Here is a 23,554-nt window from a genome sequence, read left to right as displayed (position 1 = left end):
TATCTTACAATAAATGCAAACATGTCCGTTTTACTAAAAATATAAATATTATTCCATCAAAATTTAAACTAGGAGAACACATTCTTGATACCGATTCTACTATTCGTGATTTAGGCGTCTATCTTGATGCTAAACTCACAATGGACGTACATATTGACTACATATTAAAGAAAGCTTACCGTATGTTAGGTTTCATCACTCGAATTACTAAGAATTTCAGACGAAAGGACACATTTATTTGCCTCTACCAATCATTAGTTAGATCACACCTCGATTATGTATCTCCTATATGGAATCCATTTTATAATTGCTATGTAAATAAATTGGAAATGATACAGAAGAAGTTTCTGCGCACACTTAACTATCGCTTATGCTCTCCCAAATGCTCATACAACCAACTCTTAGAAAAATATAACATGATGTCCTTGACCAACAGACGTTCAGTAACTGATGCTGTCACTTTAAGAAGCATTTGCGTGGGTGAAATTGATTCTTCGAACTTACTAGCCGACTTGTCCTTTCGTGTGCCTTCGCGACCAACTCGTTCGAAATGTCTTTTCCATTTACAACATACCAGAACCAACGCAGGACAACGCGCGCCACTTCACAGAATGTGTGTCTTACACAATGACAAACTGAATGAAATAGATATGTTTTCATGCTCCCGATATAGTTTCAAATGTACAATTAGCCAATTATATGTATAATTTTTCTAACGTTGGATAATGTACATGCTTAGTTAATGCTTTCCCTTAGTTTAATATTTCAGAAATCTGTGTTAGTTTTAAGTATTTGGCTCCCTTGCAACAGATACCTATCAACTATTTAATTGTACAAGTGAGTTTTTTTTTTCTTTTACTTTTTCTATTTATGTTCACTGTGAGACGTAGAGGAAACAATTGTTAATGTTACCATTGTATGTCATTAATTTATATATTACACGGGTTTAATTGTTTCTGTAAGATCTCCAAATAAATAAATAAATAATATTAAATTTGTTAATAACATTAACTAAAGGTTAATCATCATTATTTGAAAACATAAAATACCTGCCTATAATATTATAACTACACACAATGCTGAAGATTGTATGTATATGTTCCAGCTATTTATTTATGATAGAGTTTCAGAATATGGAATGTAGTTTATTAATTGTTATATTACATTTAATAAAAAGCTCTTCAAAATTATTATTATTCCATTAAACATGAGTCTACATTATCTATGCGGTCGAGAATATTATGAATAGTGATAGAATTGATTATTTACATATTTAAGACACACACGTTACACACGGCACAGGACTGTATAACAAATATCTACATCTCTGAATTTGCACACGTGCTACATGACTCTACCGCTACGAGACGACTCTAAACCAAACTGGGGCGCGTTATTACGGCTCCAACAAAGATTTTCTAATAATAATTAAGCGGCGCACAAGCATATTGCAAGGCATTATCCGTACACTAAAGCCTACACAATTTCATATGTAAACGAACCTGCATACTATGCTCAAACTTTATACGAAATAATGCAATGCTACGTAATGAGTGTAGAGGCCCTCTACGAAGCTACGGAGCGCTACGCCAGTCGCGTTCGAGACGGCGTGCCGGGCACACGTTGTCATGTCGCTACGGGGAACATAGACACGCACGTATTGGGAAATACTCTTCGTGAATTAAGTGTTGTGTAACTTTAGTGTTGTGCTCATTCATCGATAACTATTGAGTAAAGTTGAGTGTTATAAATGATCAAGATGAAAAGGATTTGTCATCTCATCTTTCGATTGCTGTTTTTACTTGATGGTGAGTAAATTAAGGAAATGAGCTTTAATAAAAATTGGTTGCTGTTTATTTCGGCCGGTTATGAGGATTATGTAGCAATTAAGTGAAATGACTCGAAAGTCGCTCGGCGCCAAATAATACGAGAGAATATTGAATTTTTTCAGTGGAAAAAGTTGGCACATTTTTTTATAAAAAAGTTTTGCCTTAATTAATATAATTAGCTAAATTACTCGTTAAGAAACTAAAATAACAAATTAGAATATTCGACATCAATCAGCAATTTGATATTTCATAAGGTAATTGAATGTAAAAGGTTTTTGTGTACCTTTCAGTAATAGGGAGGAAAATGATTTACTCGTAATATACGTATATTATTATCAAATGTTCGAATCTTTGTTACTCTTATTTACGAAATGTATTTACGCGTGAAATCGCTTGAAGTATTGTACATTAATTTCCAATTAACAATGCGTGTCAATTCTGTAATACAGAGCGTGCGAGTGATTTAAAATTAAATTTTGACTTGTAATGAGTCCTCGTTACAATTAACAAGTGCAGCAAAAATTCTGGACGGTTAATGGAATGAGTTTGATCAATTCCCGGATCAATTTGATTTCAATTTACTTATATTGTGAAAGCGTTGCTGTACAATGCACTAGCTATGTAATACTATTATCGGAACTTCTACTAGAAGCACATTAGCTATTCAATTTAATCTACAATCTATATTATATAAAGGACGTATGTATCAATATAATATTATTCAATCACATTGTCATATAATAGTATAATAAATATATTTATCAAATTTTTGTTGCTGTTATTGTAATGTTCCGTGAGTTTCGCAAGTCTAGAGATAATTGTTGAAAATAAATTAATTTACCGGCGTATGCTGAGTTAGCAAAATACTAATGAAGTACTTTAGACGCAACTGTATACAGTCTAGTGGGAAATAATATTCTTATAATATATTTTATAATTATAATTTTAATAATTATCAAAACACGGACTGTAACTACGTCCTACGGGAATTACTTACTACTTATACAATTACTGTTTTATTGTTTTAATTATATTGTGATTGTCTTTAGTTTCTTATGTTGGATAATATTTAAATACATTTCAAGTCACTGTTATCAACTCAGTTAAAATATCACTTTTTAGAATTAGATGTATAGTAGAATTAAGTATGTATATAAGATGAAGTGTAACCCTTTCCTCTTTTATATTTTTTACGACATAAAATTAAATTTAAACTCGATCCGCGATGGCGCTAACTCACACAATCCGCAGTATTACAATGAACACTTGTTCACTCGGAGCGAGAGGACATTTACAAATGAAATGAGTCCACTTTATGTTTTCATTTCCTCTCAACTAAACAGAACTCGTGACGAACATAATTTATAAACGATAGCTCCGAATAAAATAATTCACGAACGCGTTCAGTCTTGTCACAGTGTAAACGCATTTTTATGTAGATATTTTTATTACGAAGACAGTTATTAGCTGCTGTTATAAATTGCTCATTTATACCAGTCATTTGTTCATATTTTTAATAATTATTCTTAATAACCTGATGGGGGCTGACAACGCGCGTGGGTCGACGTTAGCACGTTCTTTCTTGTGATGAAAGTTATTATTTTCACGGGACAGCCCTGGAAAATACATTTATCTACGTTTTTTTGTTTAATTTATAAATTACTAACTACTATAAGTAGTTGACTATAGAAATAGAAAATATAGAATCAAATAATAAATATATATTAGCTTGAATTGAAATCGGTTAAGCTGTATCTGAGATTAGCGCAAATAAACACTCGAAAATGGATACACAAAACGAATAAGTAGAGACAGCTCTACATTATAATATATCTAGTTATCTATTGGATTTATAATCATTTCTCAAAAGGAACGGTGCCAAAAATGTCGATAAGACGAATCATCAATCAATAGGCAAGATAGTCTCCAGGTAGGAACGTGGAACATGGCTATGAGTGACAAATGGACTAACATTTGTATCCGCTGCGAGCCTCCCAACAGAGAATATGAAAGATATTAAGTTTTTAATAAAGGGAAAGACAATGGAAATGGATCTGGGATTCGATTTAATATCTCGGAAACAATAACGTGTCTGTTATTTTTAAGCTAGGTTTCAGTTAAATTTTAACACAAACATCAATTTGTTGGTATATCTCAGATGGATGAGACTCAATGTATTCGCAACGTCTCAAGTAGGAAGAGTAAACAAACTAAATTATTTTGTGTACTCGTGAGCTTCGTGTAAGCGATTCTACTTGCTAGACACAAACACGCGTCTTTCACTGGCTTATGTCAATAGCAAGTGCCTTCTGCGAAATAAATGCACGTTTCGGGGTTATATTATATGTAGCTTATATTACTTGGAAACTTTAAATTAGATTTTTTACTTGGAAACTTTAAATTAGATTTTTTTGTAAATATAGAGGAATAAAGTAATTTAGTGATAAATACGAAGAAGTGTCCGAAGAAAATAATTTATTTGCTCCTTTAAATATCTGCGGTACTCCAGTTAACAGTAAACACATTATACAATCCCTTGAACAACTCAGCGTCGGTCTCGAATCCCAAAGGGCTTAACTAGTCGGGCAACTAATACACATTTCAATATTATTCTATTTATTAAATATTAGAAGCAAATGTATAAAATAACACTTCGCTCTTATTAAAACAAATATTAAGAATCTGTATATGTGCTAATGAGGAAATATTTGTACGTTTGTTTCTTTAATAAGAACTCCAAAACGACTCGACCTATTTTGTACCTTTACCTAGTATGTATACGCTATATTTTCAGTGATATTAATATACATTATTTTGATGAGTAATAATAATGTATACAAATTCTTTAATTTATAATTTGACGAAAGATATAATTTGAAAACATATACCTACGGAATTTCGAAAAGAAGATTACATGTAGAGTTTATAAAGTATGATAAAAGTATATACGAATCATAAATAATATTATGATACATCCTTTTCCTCATTAAATACAAAGTAACAAAGTGCGGCGGGTCGTCTTGATCTAGTTTTCTTATGTCGCATAACTTCAGCAACAAGAAAGCGACATTGCTCCGTTTATATAATTTTGATGCAAAATTTACAGACTAAATAAGACGAGTAGGTATACAACACTGCAACGCTCACTGCGAGCTGCGGTACGGGAGATATAGTACTCTGAGTAGTTACACTGTGGCTTGCAGACAGCCCGACAGACGGAAGGAGCTATTTGTCTTACCTAATTGTAAATTTAACACTTCCTTTGCAGAAATACGTTGTTTACATTCGCAAATTGTTTTCTTCTTTATTAATTCTGTGCGGAATTACTTTCCTAATAGAAAAGTATTTCTTAACTTGGGAGATACAACCGCTTTGTGCAAATATCTTTTTGATTTTGGTAATTAATATTTTAGCTTATCTATGTTTATCTAAGTAGAAAAAACTGTTGTATTTTATGAAAGTTGATGCAGTATGATGTTTTTATTTTGTTCTTATGCCATATATAGTATACGAGAATATTACTGTATTAGTATTCAAGTTGTACACAATAGAATAATTGAGTTGATCTCAAATCACATCTTGTTCGTGAGTATTGACAAATTGCAGTTGAGATCGGAGTCCATTAGACAACATGATCCCTTTTAATGTGACCGGTTTCGTTACAAGACTATAAGATGGCGAGATTACTTCTCTTAAATGTATCCATTTCAATAAGACGGGTGTTGTTTGAACTGTAAAGGTTTCCACATATTCCTTTTCGCTCCATCAGATATAAAAACAATATGTGGATGTACTAATTAATTTTGGTGAAAGGTAAGACGTTTGTTCAACAAAATTTAAATCCATACTTTTTGTAAATTTCTTGTAGAGCCATTAATTATTAATCTGAAATTCATTTTTTTTTTTCATAATGAAAGTGTTAGCGTATAATTTTAACTATATAGAAGCATATTCAACAAATGTTTAATTTATCCCTTTCCTCAAATACCTACTATGTAGAGCCAATTATTTTAAACCTAGAAATGGATTCATTTAATATAATATTATTGAATAGCGATATCGATGTAACATTGTTGTGTATTATTTTATGTTGGTGGTCTTATTTTAAGAGAAAAAAAGGAGCTCCGTACTGCTGGTGCGATGAAGTCTGCGAAGTACTGCGTTCTATTATCTAGAGACGGAGGAAATGGCGCGGGATGGAATTAAATGAAAACTCTTGTTTCCGAAGGCTTGCACTCATTCTGTATCCGAGCTGGTGAAAATACTGATTAATTTTGTAAAGTATATGATATTACAGATTAAAATATTTAAAAAATAACCACTGAGATTTTTAATTATGAGGACATTAAGAAATGTTGTTGACATAAAATATTGTGAGTGTTACATTTTATTAATTTCGTAACATTTATTCTTATTTTTGATTTGGATGTAACTTTACAGTAATATGGAAATACATGATTTGGCAAGCGGGTTCCTTCGCGAGTGAAACCGCGCGGCAGAGCTAATCTTGTATAATAAACGATATTTGTGCAACATAGAAATATGAATTAGAAGATTCATTACTACATATGCGTATACTGTTATGTATGTATTACCACTTACAGCTGCTAAAGTTAGTGAGTCAGTGACCCGTAAAAGGTTCGTCTAAAATCAACAACCAAGAAGCGAAGTTCATTATAAATATGGTCAAACCTTAGTGTAGAGTGTAACGTTGTTCCATTTATCATTGCTTGTATGAATACCGGGGCTCGGGGGAAATCAACTAAACAGCTCAGGTATGATGTTATTGTATCAGCTCTCTAAATTCTAAAACATATTGATTCTGCGCTAGATGCTATTTTCTAGAGAAATTTCTAATAAAGTAGTTTTGAATTATAGTTGATAGAAATTGTGTTTGTGTGGTGCTGAACGTTATTTAGTTAGATGTTATGAAGGAAATTGTATGAGGTCGAACTATTGTTTGCATAAATTATGAAAATCTTTTCATTTTTGATGCAGTGTTATAAAACATAGTACTTAATATGCTTAATGTTACTATAATTTTCGTCCATAAATGTAGTATAATTAATGTTATTCAAATAAATATTATTATTTCAAACAAAATGTCAATCTGAAATATATTTAACGAAATGTAGTTGTAAATGTAGGTATAATTTTCAAATCAATTTGGATCCAATATCGCCGCTCGAGCAATTTGGTAAATATCCGTGATTCGGATTTCAATATACCTAATATACCGATACAAAGCTTGTTTGTCCGTTCGGCCAAATGACAAAAACAACGGCTATTTGAATTAAAATTTAACGAATAAACAAATAAAGTATAGTTTTTTTGCATAATAATGTTCATTGTTCATATTATCGAATAAAATGGTATTATTTATTGATATATTTTGAAATCTATCTAATAATATTATTATTATTATCTGGCTATAATATTCAGACTGTTTTACTTGCTCTAGTAATTTTGTATTCTGTAAATTAAAGGTAAGATTATAAATCAAACAATCAGCATTGAAAATAATTCCTTGAATCACGTGTTAGTATAAATCGTTCTAATTTTATTTTATATGACCTTTCGACCTTTTCATATTTATATGAGAAATGTATTAAAAGTTTATTTGTTGAGAGTGATTCTGTATTACGTAGATAATAAATTATAAAGGGTTAACGAACAATTAGCAAAACAAAAGAACCGAGGAATAAAGTCAATATTGTATTATCTGAGGTCAGACATTATTTATCTGTGAACTTGAAAGAGCCAGGTCAATGAACTGATTATAAGATTTATTTCGGTTGTTACTTTACAAATCTTTTACTGTTTTCCTTTTGTTATAAAAACAAGTAGCCGTAGTTTATCTTAAATAAGATAGGAAAATTTACAGGTGCTTTTTAACAGTTTATATTCTCAAAAAGCTAACATTTTGGAGAGCTTAGAAGTTTTTTTGCATTAACACTAGGAAAATACTGATCATAGGATACTACTTCAATTTGAAAAATTTGTTGTAAACGTAATATTCTAATCAGATAAAATATAAAAACTATTGGTAATAAAAGTGTATGCAAATATTACAACAATTAAATACTGATTTTTAAAAGGTAGTCTTTTATATTTAGGAAATAAGAAAAATAGTATATTATTTACAGCTTAAATATTGTACACCATAGCCTATAAATTTATTTAAATCAAGTCGGCGGCTCTGGAGCGAGCTGCAATTGTAAAATAAAAATAAAGCATGTGAAGTGAAACCAGAGAGTACTATGAGAGATATATTGTTCTTGCCAGTTGTTGGAACTTGCTACAACTTATCGACCACTCAGCTCGCTGTAAACATTGGAAATAGAGAAATATGTAACTTGTTTCCGTTCTAGTTTTAAATCTATCGCGTTTAGTTAGAAATAAATATCTCAAATATTGTAATTCTGTTTTGCTTTATTAACCGAATTCAAAAACGGAGGAGGTTCCAATGTAAAGTTTACTTATACTTTTATGTAATATCGGTATTACTTGACATGGTATTATTTGACCACTTAGCTCAAATAAACGGAAGTTGTATTTTGTATGTGAATCATCACCGATCCCCTTTTTCGTTTGACGTTATTTTAAACAATGAAACAAAGTAAATAAGGATGTAATAAGTATATTTATTGATTACTCATACCACATAATATGGCTTTATATAAATCAATTTAACGTAGTACATTTGAACTAATATTAAACTTTCACAATAAAATTTAGTTCTATCGTGTTTTGGTACTACTTCCTTACTATTACGTAGGTGATAATATGAAATCATGTATTGAACACATGTATGGGCTCTGGAAGACCATAACCACGAGGTCATTTAGCAATCTGTCGGAGCCTGTACAACTGATAGCTCGTAGATTACCTCCCGCGTCCTCTCGCATCATTCCGTGCCGGTGCCCTCTGACGCCTTATCACCTGTACTGACAAAACAAATGATTTGCGGGAAATTATCTTTTACTATCGAATGGGTTCTTTCAACTCTGGTTTTGTATAACTGAACGTCGTAATTTACGATATAAATTTGTATTATTATTTGTGAACTACTTCCATCTATTTCGCCGCAGGTACAACAAATAATTTTTTTATATGATGTTCAAGGCATCTAATATTATGTATTTTTTGAGTGAATTCTACATAAATCCTACATAACAAAAAATCTTTACAATCCGTTCAACTGTACTTTAATTACAAGTCGATAAATGGCATGAATTTCTTTAAACATAGAGATGTGAATATATAGACATAATAATATAATTTTCCGAACCTCGACAAATAGTTTCACGAAAATGTTTAATGATTTTGACTGAAAATCGACACAATTATTGTATAATAATTAAACCCAAGCGAATCAAGTCGCTTAAATTATAAGCAATAACCGAAGTACATGAATATTGCATTGAATTAAACCATCAATAAACGTATGCGAGTAACAATAGAGGAAGTTTGTTAGTTGGTAAGTGTTGTTTACATATTGATTGCAGCAAAGTTGCCGGGACTCCGCGCCATCTTAGGGCTTCAAACTATATGGTGATATTGAAGCAGAGCATATACACTATATAATTAATTAGATTTGGTTGCGAAATGAAATACTTTGTAAGTTACGTGTGTTCAGCTTTGATTGGTTACGGGAAATTTTCAGTGGAGTATGAAATTTTGTTAAGTGTTCTAAGTGTTGTTTGTTTCTCCCTAGAAATTGTTAGATACATTTAGTTTACTTATGTAGAGCTATATTTTGTTATAAATAAGCTTCTGTTTGTTTTGTACAATGGCAATTTAGTTTAATAAAAATAGAATGCTATGCAAAAGCTAGTGTAATAATGTATTGAACAATATTTCGCCCGTGGCTTGGCTCGCATGCACTTTACTTAATAGCACGATGTGTGTATGCCATGTATCTTCTATTTTATTTTTAGGTGTGAAAAGTGAACAGAAAAGCATACTTTATTGAATAAAACTAATGATTTAGAGTAGAACTGATGATCTAAAAATATACACAACTATTGACCTTAAACTAGATGATACCATATTGCGTAGATTAATAACCTCTCAAAAACATGTCCATATCGAAATTTTATGTACAATCAATGAGGTAGGTTTTCAAGAGAACACAGAAAAATCAATTATTTTCCTAATAACCATAATAACGGTTCACTTGATTGTTGCTAAACATGTTAATCACTAGACAAACAGAATAGTTAAATAGATTAATATTTAATATTATTATTGTTTGCCGCAGGCTCGATTAATTGATAATAATTATGCTCAGAACATTTACATTGCATATTATATAACCTAATTTTCAGGTCAGTGCCTGCAAGTTATAATAGTTTGAATAGTAAATTTAAAATAAAATATGACTGTTAGACCGTAAGTTGACTCTCGATGGTCATTAGCTAGAGCGGGGATAATGCTCGATAAACTAGTGATGTGGTGGAGCAGAATATCGATTATCTGTTACGTTGGCCAGTGGTTACAACACTTAGGGGTTGACGTGTAATTCGGAACTGTGTTCCGATAATGGTGCAGTGTCGTTCATAACGGTAATGTGATATTTATTTTTTAAATGGTGTACAATGAAGTTCAAATTGAACAATGTTAACCAATGTATTTACAATAAAAGTTTGATTTTAATGCTAAAAACCAAAGTATAAAGGTGAGCGGTAATTTTGTAAGTTTTTCACGACTATTTAGCGAAACAATGTTAATTTTAAGTTTATTATGGATTACAGAAAATAAAAATCATTGTGAAATTAAAGAAAGGTGGTATTATTATCTACTAGATTTCCGCCCGCGGCTTCGCCCGCGTTTGCAAAGGAAAACCCGCATAGTTCCCGTTCCCGTGGGATTTCCGGGATAAAAACTATCCTATGTGTTAATCCAAGTTACCCTCTATATGTGTGCTAAATTTCATTGTAATCAGTTCAGTAGTTTTTACGTGAAAGAGTAACAAACATCCATACATCCTTACAAACTTTCGCCTTTATAATATACTAGCTTCCGCCCGCGACTCCGTCCGCGCGGATGTCGGTCTTCGCGTGGATGGTTATTTCTCCATTTTGAGTACCTCTGTCAATAACATCTTATAAATATCTATTGGACCCAATTCCCAAATACGGCTAGGCCTATAATAATACGCAACGTGTGTTCGCGGTTCTACGGAACAACGTCTATGGATAAAACTGAAAAATTAAGATAAATTTTTTTTACGTATTTTTCCAGGATAAAAAGTATCCTATTTTACGCCCAGGATAATAAGGTATAATTATACCAAGTTTCATCGAAATCGAACCGCTAGTTTTCACGTGATGCCTTCACATACAGACAGACAGACAGACAGACAGACAGACAGACAAAAATTTTTTTAATCACATATTTGGGTTTGGTATCGATCCAGTAACACCCCCTGCTATTTATTTTTTCAATATTTTCAATGTACAGAATTGACCCTTCTACAGATTTATTATATGTATAGATAATATTAGAATATTAGAATTGTGGAATATGATGTATTAGAATAGCGTAAGTTATGCAAGCAATTGATAGGGCATAAACTTTATTATTATATACATATTTGTAAAACACAAGGTAACAATATGTGCACATGAGCCACGCTGGACGGGAAGATGTAATGTGTACTTTATGTATTATAATAATAAAATCGATATTGCATTATACGCCGCTTCTGTATGTTCACGTATCGCTCATGTTTTAAATATTATATTCTCGTTGTTTACAAGTTTAGATTCCAACTTTGCACTTTTTATGAATGCGCATTTTTATACCTAAGAAATATATTTTAGAAATAAGAATTTATGCACTACTTCTTATTTAGGATGAGCCATCATAAGCTGTTAAATAATATTATGTTTATTACTCAATCACGCTCCATAACTAAATAAAATGAACGATATAATTTAATTCAAAAAGGCAGTATTTTATAAAATTTTACATTCCTCTAATTAAATGATTGGAATGATGTTATTTGACTCCTGGAGTTAATTATATTTTTAAAAACATATGTAAATGTGCGGGCTGATTCAAATATGCTTCAACTGAAAGCTGTTGTACTTCACGACATTCTCAAATATACTATTATAATAATATTTTATCCAACGTACCTCGCGTCGATTTAATATGGTAATGCGGTAACTTGTCCCATCACAACATGATCCAATCCGTGACGAAACATACGAAATTTTATTTATACCTGTTTCTTATCTTTTTTTATTATGATACTTTATATTACAAAACAAGTTATTACCCGTGGTTTTACCCGCATAGCTCCGCTTTTATGTGATGATAATATGTTACCTTTAGGCTGTAGCCTTCCTCGATAAATGGACTATTTAACACTGAAATAAATTTTCAAATCGGACCGGTAGTTCCTGAGATTAGTGCGTTCAAACAAATAAAAGCTTTATAATAATATTAAAAATATCGATAAAGCACAGCACATCCCTACAGGCTATATTGAGCTGCAAGTTGAAATATTTAGAGAGTTCTAATTGCCAGCAACTCTCCTGTGTGAATTATGAAGTGTGTTTGAGCGAGGCTCTTTAAGTGGGTTTAACTGTGAAGAGATCCAATGTGTGTCTTTGGAACAATTAAGTGCGACTTAGTGTTGGTTTGGTTAATAATATAACACTTCCTAGTAGCCATTCAATAGCAAATACGAAATAAATCACTTTTGTACAACGAAGTAGAGCCAGTAGTGCGTGTGTATGTAAATTGTAAATATAATGTAATAATGTAAGGGAAGTAACTGCCTTCTGAGAAATACGTAATAACCTTGTTCAGAAGGTAGAGCAATATTGTAATTTTATATTTTGAAGTTGCTAATAAATTTAATTTTATTATTTTTATTTGTTGTTTGTAAAATAAAGGTTTTTTTTCGAATAAGCAGATAAAGAGTTACGAAATAATAAAACTTGGCTTTCGTTTTAAGTGCAAAGAAGTTTGTGTTATATTTCAAATGACCATAAAATATTATAAAAAATACGCTAGGTACTAATACAAATTTAAGAATTATATCACCTAAAATTATATTTACTCTAAATTCAACATTACACAACACGAAAATATCATCTGATTATACATTCAATTGATTTTAAATCCAAGACAAGTTATCAATTGGAATCTCAGCCGGCATCGAATGCAATCCCGTATCACAGCGCCGGGTTATGAATATTTAGATGCATTTTCACATTTATTGCAAAAATGTGGAACTACGATACTTCGTGTTCGCATTTGCATATGGGGGGCGAGGGAGGGGGGGGGGGGACGTAATAAAGTCCCGTTCAGAATCAGTCGGTAAAGATGTCTCTTGTATGTAAAGTGATCGACGCTTTGTACAGTGTTGAGTATTCTGTTTGGTCGAAGCAGCTCTCGACGGATTTGAACTGTGGGGGGCGGGGGGGGGGGGATTGTTTGTAGAGTAATTGCTCGCTTCAACACGGGTTATACAATTTTGTGTAAACTGCTTTAAAGTTTCTTGGTTATTGTTGCAATAAGGTCGAAGACTATAATCGAAATGACTATAATAGATGGCATAATTTATATAGAGCTCTTATGATTCATATATTTTCTGGAAAAAGTTTTATTGACTTGAAAGTGTAAGTGGATATCAAATATTTAAAGTATCTTGTTTTACACACTAAATATTTTTATGAATTAATTTACATGTAGAGTTGTCTGCTAAAATGATTTTAATAAGCAATGCAGAACAAAATTATAGGAGGAATAAACATCAAACCTCTCTCCTAGCTAAATATGTTTTATTCGATAATTTTTTTGTTATATTTTGATTGATTTAACACTCAATCAATCAAACGATATAACATTTATCTGGCTTTCATGCTTTCTATATGGTAGAGATTGAACACCTTAGATAATCAGATTCTAATCTCTAAAACCTACATGTTCCACGATTAATGAATTATTCATGCTTTCCATTATCCAAAACTGTTGTCAAATTTTCAGTTAATAGCAAATTGTCTGTTCAAAACTCCAAAAACCGCTAATATCCACTATTCGGAGTTACCGCTTCATGCTAAACCATTTTAATTCCAACCTATTTCCTAATTCGGTTGTTGAAGCGTGTCCATTAATTAACCGAGTTTTTAGGTTAGCTGTAATTAGAGTTAATGTGGTAACCGATCGAATGGAAGCCACTGATCAAAGGTACGGCTTAATTGGACGATGCAGGAACTCAAGAGAAGTTTTTGATTACTGGACGTTGACCACTTCAGTAAACGATCCTATATATTGAGAGATAAGTTGCGGTTGCTGATTCTCTGATTTCTTTTTCTCTGGGTTCTAATCTAATTATTATCAATAATTGTTAAGGACAAATCTAATCAATTTGTATTTATTTTTAGAATGTGGTTCTTTTTATATATTGCAACTACCGCAACATATAAAAATAATGTTTCAAAGTTTGCGTAAATTTATTTATGACCGTAATCAAATATTCAGTCTTTAGCGAAGTATCCCATAAATTCAAAGAATTTTCTCGTCGTCGTTAACGTAGTCATTTCCTTCTTAGAACTACTCATATTATGCGTGCCTTACGTTAATTAAGATAGACACAAAATAAACATGACAATACGTTTGTACCGAAAAAGTTGACAAGGGACACAAAGAAAAACACTCGAAAGCCACAAACACTCAATTTCTAATCAGAGCGACCGACGGTACACACTGACAGATTAACAAACACTTAAGACAGTCGCAATCGTTGAGTCAAGACTTTTCCAAACAAGACGCCGGTGTGGAGAGCTCTCCGGGGCACTCCGGGGCACTTGGAGGCACTTCGGGGCACAATGGGACTTAATTTATTCGGCGATGAGATGAGAGTTAGCAATTCTGTTTATTATCAGATTACAGTCTAAAGGACTCTTGCAAAATAATAACTGAAGACATCATTTCTTTATTTGGTGTGTTATTTCGTTAAAATGAATATCTTAGCGGTATCAAACTATGTTATGACAATTCAGTGCTTCTAGAAACGGATCTAATTGAATGAATAAATGTTTGAGTTTGTGTTTAATTGTCACTAAAAACTTGTAGTGATGTAAATTTTTAAAGATGATGATAATGAGTGGATTTTTTTAATAAAGGTATTATAACAATAATTATTTATATTTTTAATTATCGCATCGAAGTGTGAACGGTCATCGACGTTTCGCTTTAAAACAAAGCCCGGAAAAAACAAAGCCCGGAAGCAAGTTGCCGTAAATGGATTTAACTGAGAGTTAACGTTATTTATAACATTAATCTTGATCTCTCGAGTAAGTTGTAAATCTGTGTGCAAAGTGTGCTATTAGTTTAGCTTTTAGCAAATGAGCAAGAGGAGGGATTACCGGCCCTCTGCAAATACCTCCTCCCGGCCATTTGCTTGACACTTCATTTAAATCAATTAAAACATCGCTCTACTTTGAGGGTTGTTTAAACGTAACTTAATGTATGAGTATTTATATTTGCTAATAAGTTATTTTTTTTTTCGTAATTTATAACGAATAAGCTATTTCTAAACTTGAAGATTATATTATCAATTAGAAATCATTATCATTCTCAAACGAAATTAGGTATATTTATTTTATTTATTTAACTATTTATTGAACCATACCATTTAACATGAAAATGCATTTAACACAGAACAGAAGGTAACACAATCCCTTATCAACAATCCTCATAAAGGCTACCTGAAGTAAGGGTAAGGGAGAAGTAAAATACAAAGAATACTTATTTATTTATTTATCCTGAATCAATCTAAACAGTGCCAGGAGGCTAGATAGTAAACTAGTGAATTACATGCGATGCGGTTGGCGTCGTGGTTGATAACTTGGTCTATTGGCAGTATGTAGCATGAATAGTGCCTAGTTGATCATTTACTATGTATTCAATATAAATAGTTAAATATAGCTACAAGCAAAGTTTAGTTTTTGTACAGTCGTTACTTTTTATTAGTAAAAGGTTTTTTTTGTGCAATAATATTTCATAATTGTTTAATAAACGGAATTGCTTATAATTACATAAAATATTATTTGATTATATTATCAGCCAACCTAAAAATATATTTCCGTATATATATATTAACTGTAACTTTGTATATAAATCTTTCGAATAATTTTCCACGTACTTTTTATTATGTACTTGCAACTTGAGCGAGTTTCATATAGTTAAGTTGATTAAAGTCGTATGTAAGTTACAATATTATATGCTAGGAATTGTGTATGACATTGTAGAGCGTCACGGAAGGTTTTAATTTATCTAAAACTTGTGGAGCATTGCATCGGGTTTTATTTTTAATAATTCATGTTTTACTTGGATACATGAGTGTAGACTTGTAATGTTTTTTCTGTTATAGCTGCTTTATTTCCATCTAACTGTTTAATTTTTTCTTACTTACTAACTGAAAATAGAGGCCCATATATAGTGAAATAAATCGCACTCCAAACTATGTATAGTAAATAAATTTGTTATATATTATGTATTTTGTAAATAGCACGAAATACAAATGGTACCTACTAAATATGCAATAAAGGACAATAAGGATAATCTATACTAATGTTATAAAGCTGAAGAGCTTGTTTGTTTGTTTGTTTGAACGCGCTAATATCGGGAATTACTGGTCCGATTTGAAATATTATTGCGGTGTTAGATAGCCCATTTATCGAGGAAGGCTATAGGCTATATTATTATATCATCACGCTAAGATCAACAGGAGCGGAGCAATGCGAGTGAAACCGCGGTGAACAGCTAGTATAACATAAAACTCTGTTAACTACTACCTAATAGATATCTAAGGATTATTATGAAATAATATTGTATAACTCATTTGAACCTTACTCCCAAAAGAAAGAAGTCGAAAATCGATTGGCGCTATATGGCACTAATAATCTGAAAGCATTTAAGGCGTATCCCAATTAATCGTTAATTAATATTTTCTATGAAAAGCGTTCAATTAGGAGCCGCACCGAGCTGCGGAACTTTCCGCTTTGTGATGTGATCGATCATTAAAACCAATAAAAATCATTACTAGCTTCATTATTGCTCAAAAATACATATTTTTGAGAATTGTTTCCTACACTAGTTGAAAGTATGAACATTGAACATGTTACATTGGTATTAACTTTTATATTTTACTTCATAGTCGCTGATTCGGAATATTGCTCCGTAGAAATAGAGGCAAAGAAGCTTTATACGTTTATTCATACGCCCGAAATCCATACTAATATTATAAATGCGAAAGTAACTCTGTCTGTCTGTCTGTTACTCAATCACGTCTTAACTACTGAACCAATTTGCATGAAATTTGGTATAGAGATATTTTGATACCCGAGAAGATATTTTATATATAGATTCTAACATAGAGTGTTAAACTTATTTAGAAAACGATTTAAAATCTAACATTCCATTCCGAAAAATAAAATCTCCATAAAACGTTCGGGCTTTTCATTCGCACCGTTATAAATTCATACAGGCCGTCCGTCCGTCACCTGTCAGGGCTCAAAGCGAATACATTACTCCAACATTTGTGTAATAACTTCGCAGTTGCAGCCCTGGGTGTTGTTACACAGTCTGTTTTGATTGTAATCTCGGATTATGTGCACTTTGTAACTCGTGTAATGTTATTATTCATATTATAAAAAACTCTGCTTCCTTTGAGAAAGCTGAAGAGCTTGTTTTGAACGCGCGAATTTGGAACTGATTTGATTGACTTCAAGAAAATGAAAAACGTAAAATGGAGAGCGATATTCCATTTGAAGAAAACGTAGTTGCGCGGGCCAGATAATAAATTATGCTTTTTATTATTTTCGTGATGGGGTATGCACAGTTTTATTACAGTAAAAATTAATAAGTTAATTATTATAAATTGGAAAAGGTGAATGTTTAATGTTTTCGAACAAATAATATTTCATTGTTGTATTTGCAATAAATGCTTGTAAGTTTTATGTTTTTAAATATTTTAGTCGTCATGGTAAAATGATAGACAAATATCTATGAATTATTTAGATACAAATTATATTGGAAACTAGCTTCCGCCCGCGACTCCGTCCGCGCGGATGTCGGTCTTCGCGTGGATGGTTTGTTTCTCCATTTTGAGTAACTCTGACAAATGACATCTTATAAATATCTATCTGACCCAAATACGGCTAGGCCTATAATAAATTAATAATACGCAACGTGTGTTCGCGGTTCTACAGAACAACGTCTATGGATAACTGAAAAAGTAAGATTATTTTTTTTCTACGTATTTTTCCAGGATAAAAAGTATCCTATTTTACGCCCAGGATAATAAGGTATAATTATACCAAGTTTCATCGAAATCGAACCGGTAGTTTTCACGTGATGTCTTCACATACAGACAGACAGACAGACAGACAGACAGACAGACAAAAAATTTTTTAATTACATATTTGGGTTTGGTATCGATCCAGTAACACCCCCTGCTATTTATTTTTTCAATATTTTCAATGTACAGAATTGACCCTTCTACAGATTTATTATATGTATAGATTAGAAGAGGAACCTATACACTGATTACTGCTAATTAGTTTTAAACTAGAATGAGCTCCATGTTTTATTATTATTGGTTAGAATGATACGTATAAAAGAAATGTTTGTGGCAATCTAAGATAATAATAGGTTCGTAAATGAATTATTTCTCAATGAGTGCGTGCGAGAGTATTGAGTGACGAGGGTCGAGTTATTGAGTTACAGGCGACTGACGGCGCGTGCGATTCATTGTGTATATGTATTTATATTAACCATTGTTTTAATGGGAATAACAGGAATACTGGAATCAATTCTCGCGTAAAATAGTACACATAATACATTAAACAAGACTTTAATATGAAATATTTATATTTATATTATAGTTCGTGGATATAGAGCCCAGAAACACGTCTTATTCAAGTTGGTATAGAAGGCTAATCATTTACTTGCTCGTACAAAAAAATCACTTACAAGAGGTCTCGAGACCTCATTTACATTTTAAAGGGCGCTAACTGGGTTTAGAAATTTACATGATCTTACACAAAGGCCACTTGGCACTACCAACATCAAGCAGAATGTCGCTTACTACCAACATTAAATAAAAAAATAAGATTTGAAGCAATTTGTAGTTTTAATTATGTTTTAACAGTTTAAAATCCCATTACAAATCGAAATGTATTGCATAAAATGTATTGCATTATTATGTAATACTAGCTTCCGCCCGCGACTCCGTCCGCGCGGATGTCGGTCTTCGCGTGGATGGTTTATTTCTCCATTTTGAGACCTCTGACAATAACATCTTATAAATATCTATTGGACCCAATTCCCAAATACGGTTAGGCCTATAATAATACGCAACGTGTGTTCGCGGTTCTACGGAACAACGTCTATGGATAAAACTGAAAAATTAAGATCAATTTTTTTCTATGTATTTTTTCAGGATAAAAAGTATCCTATTTTACGCCCAGGATAATAAGGTATAATTATACCAAGTTTCATCGAAATCGAACCGCTAGTTTTCACGTGATGCCTTCACATACAGACAGACAGACAGACAGACAAAATTTTTTTTAATCATTGGGTTTGATATCGATCCAGTAACACCCCCTGGTATTTATTTTTTCAAAATTTTCAATGTACAGAATTGACCCTTCTACAGATTTATTATAATATGTATAGATGTATTATTGTTCTATAAGTACATTTTACTCCACAAACGAATATTTGATGCGAAAATTGAATTAACGTCAGTACTATTATGTAATTGTTTAAAGGAATAATATCATTTAATTACGCTTTTTGTTTTGGAATGAATATAAAATGTCATTCTGTTATTTGTAAATAATAATTAAGTTGACTGTGTAAACTATAATAATTATAATGTAGGTAAATCTAAATTGTTAGGTCTCAAGCTATATTCAATATGCATTATGCATAGCCTGTTGATGAACAAAACATGGTTGTTTTATAAAGTTTTGTGTAACAACTTCCTCTACTGCATTTAAAGCAAATAAAGTTCTATTCTATTTACAGAAAAAAAGTGCAAACTGTTTCAGTACAATTATTCGTTATTTGTTTTCCATCACACGGACTGAAGTTAGTTTTAAACTAGATGAACTGTATGGACGCTTATTCTAGATACATACCTACACAGTAGTTTGATAACATGTAATATTATCTATACCAGTATAAATACATCTTAAACTACATGTGGTGTTCACAACATCTCATGTAAATGAAGATCGCTGTGCGCAAACAGCCGAAGGGCAAGAAACTGAAGTAAACTTTGAATTAATGAAACATTTAATGAATTAACCCCCAGCTTTATCCGCACGCATCACCATGGCAACCGAGTATCGGTAACCGTTATCGTTATTGCATAACCGTTATGGGATAACGGTATGATATAACGGTATTATAACGGTTAACCCGCCTCGGAGGGCAAATGAGTCGATTAAAATGCGAGTTTGAATAATTCAGAAAATTATGGATGTCAAGGGCTTCCATAATTCACTTGAGTTTACGCCTTCCTCTTCTTAAATGGAACACGCTGTATAATGGGTTGTGTTTATGTTTCTAAGTAGGTACATCCCATATCACCTTTTCTATTAATTAAATCCCGCAATTTCATTATCAGATCATAAATATTGAACACTGTATGGGCAATGAATACTCGACGACGTTAACGAAATAAAAATACTTGTATTTGCCCCCATGCATATCAAATAGACGATTCAATTTATTTAAAGGCCTATATTTACACAAAAAGATTTACTTTCCCGCTCTTGTAATTCATTCGGTTAATTTATTAGCTTTTTCCACAACAATGACTGTCCCTTTATTCTAATATCGCCTTATTTATTTTTAGAAAATGTGTTTTAATTAATATAAAGTTAAAATTAACATTTATTTATAACTTGAAAGCCTTGGTTTGCAGTCTACATAGGTAAACTGAGTCATATTGATTTCCTGGTTGTAAAAAAATCCTACGAAATTTCATTCAAGTCAGTTTTATTCACGATACACAAATAATTAAATTATCAATCAGGCACAGCAATAGAGCTTATTTATAAGTCCTTTAAGGAACCAATTCATTATTTTTACATAATATAGAGCGCCCGCTTACCACGACACATACTTAAGGAATCAGAATGTAGTAACATATTAGTTTATTTTTAACAAGAAATAACTCATTTATTAATATAAATTTATAAATTTATAAAGAATAGAAAAAATTCGATCACGAATGAATGCCATAAAAACCAAAAAATATAAATTCAACTCATTTATTTTCATGTTCTGAAATAGATCTAAGACGACCATACACAAAGTAAACAATTCAATCAACAACAAACAAATTTTCCTATAATATGATAGGTTGGTTAAGTCGCGATTAAAACAAATACCTATACAAGATAATATTAAAGAAATTATTTGGAAAATCCAAAAGTGCACGACTCATAATGCTCATTTAATTATGAAATATAAAAAAAAAATATATATATATATTATATAGATATACAGTCTTGTAGTTTTCGTTTTTTATTAATTGCAATTAAACGACACTGAATTAATTAATCATTCGCATTCAGTGACCTACAATCGTCGATTAGAATATTTAAAAAAAAATTTAACTCAAATGATGGATTTTTTCACAAGTTATAGTGTTTTCAGGTTTCACACATGACAGACAGGAAATTTTTTTGACCTATTTCGGTGTTTTTTTCCAATTCTATTGAAGTAAATCAATTTTTAAAAAGTATGGGATTAATCTCCACTAAATTATCTCGACAATAGTATGCAAAATATCTTGATTCCGTGAACTAACAAGGCTATAATAATAAGAATAGCTGCAAAAATGAGGCGAAAAAAATTTTTCGATCGTAAAGCACTCTCTGATGCTTCGCATCGTCGTGCAAAATGTAAAATAAATTAATAGAAATTAGGTATAATTTATTTTCCTCTTTCAATCTAGGATTGAACCGCATGTTGGAAACGGTCCAGCCTTGTTAGCTACAAGCTGAGGTCTCAGCTTCGAATTAGCGATATATTTCAGGGATTCATCAAATTTGGCAACTTCGTGGCTTTAGTCGTATTAAGGTTTAAAAAATTCAATTACCTTGTTTTCCTTGTTTTAAAAATAAGTAAATCTACTTATTCTTAATAAATTAAAATGACAGTTTTGGATCGATTTTCCACAAAATATAATGTATACTTAGAAACTCCAACTAATATTTTAAGTTGGTATCGTAGGTAAGTAATCAAAAATAATTAGGTATAATGTTTCAATACATTTCTTAATAAGATTCATATTGTATTTTTACACTTTAAAAAAATTAATATAATTTACCTGATCATATTTTTCTACCAAACTAAAATATCGCTCTACATAGAAAAACACGATGTTCACAACACAATATTATATTCTCTCCATTCATTACCAAAACCCTTTGTGTCCGTGTCTAAAAACTAAATAGATGGCTTCATTAACGTGAGTTAAATAAAGATGGCTGCGGTGGCGAGTTTTATCAAAAAATGCAATCGTAATCGCACGCTCTCGCCGCCCATATATTTGGATTATCGAGCCATTGTCAGCGGATAGGGTTGGACCGAACTTTACTATAAATAATGATGAATACTATCAAAATATATATTACTAGATTTCCGCCCGCAGCTTCGCCCGCGTTTGCAAAGGAAAACCCGCATAGTTCCCGTTCCCGTGGGATTTCCGGGATAAAAACTATCCTATGTGTTAATCCAAGTTACCCTCTATATGTGTGCTAAATTTCATTGTAATCGGTTCAGTAGTTTTTACTCTAACTCAAGATTAATTGTTTGTTACAAATATCTCAGAAAATTTGATCAATTCTTGTTGAAAAGTTTTTGATTAATACTCGAACAAACAGTCAGTATTTAATTAAAATTTTACAATCAAATTCACAGAACAAGTGCTTTGTATTCCTTTTCCCGGTGTATGCAATATGAATAAAATTTCAATTGTGAAAATAGTGAAATAATATTTCTTGGAATGTTGAAGGAAATCATGTTAAATGTAAAAGGGGAAGCATTCGTAGTATTTATAGGTAAAGGTATATATATATTTTGTGTACTTGTTGTAAATAAATACTCAACAGACCCTTGTTTATTTTTTGCATAAAAGTCAAATTTAATTACGGAACGATTAAGTCAATTTTGCTGATTGTTATATTATCACTTACGTAATTAGTACGAATCTGTAGAAAATCTAGTTCAAACAGTGTTCACGGTGTATTTATCACTAGATTTCCGCCCGCGGCTTCGCCCGCATTTGCAAAGGAAAACCCGCATAGTTCCCGTTCCCGTGGGATTTCCGGGATAAAAATGTGTTATCTATTCTATGTGTTAATCCAAGTTACCCTCTATATGTGTGCTTTCATTGTGATTTCATTGTAATCGGTTCAGTAGTTTTTACGTGAAAGAGTAACAAACATCCATACATCCATACAAACTTTCGCCTTTATGATATATATTAGAAATATTAGAATGAACTTTGTATATTATGATTGTGTTATTTAAATTTTGTTGTTTAGGAAATTGTGTGATTTGTGAAGAAATAATGATTTATATCAATAAGGTAAAATAGACAAAACATCTACAATGTACAATAAAGTATAATAATTATATTTGTGATTCGGAGAAAGCCTAAAAGTTTTGTTAAG

The 23,554-nt window shown here is 31.6% G+C and overlaps 1 protein-coding gene across 1 annotated transcript in view; it reads left to right on the top strand.

Annotated features, from left to right (window-relative positions):
* Nucleotides 1–1,611: 1,611 nt before the first annotated feature.
* Nucleotides 1,612–23,554, top strand: part of LOC123703423 — a 136,109-nt gene continuing 114,166 nt past the window's right edge. Inside the window, exon 1 of the mRNA XM_045651409.1 lies at nt 1,612–1,808. Within this exon, the coding sequence (XP_045507365.1) occupies nt 1,751–1,808 (58 nt within the window). The 5' untranslated portion in view covers nt 1,612–1,750. The remainder of the gene's footprint in view (nt 1,809–23,554) is intronic.

The sequence above is a fragment of the Colias croceus genome, chromosome 26 (genome assembly GCF_905220415.1).
Source record: "Colias croceus chromosome 26, ilColCroc2.1".
Taxonomy (NCBI): Eukaryota; Metazoa; Arthropoda; class Insecta; order Lepidoptera; family Pieridae; genus Colias; species Colias croceus.
This window is presented reverse-complemented; position numbering and strand designations above follow the sequence as displayed.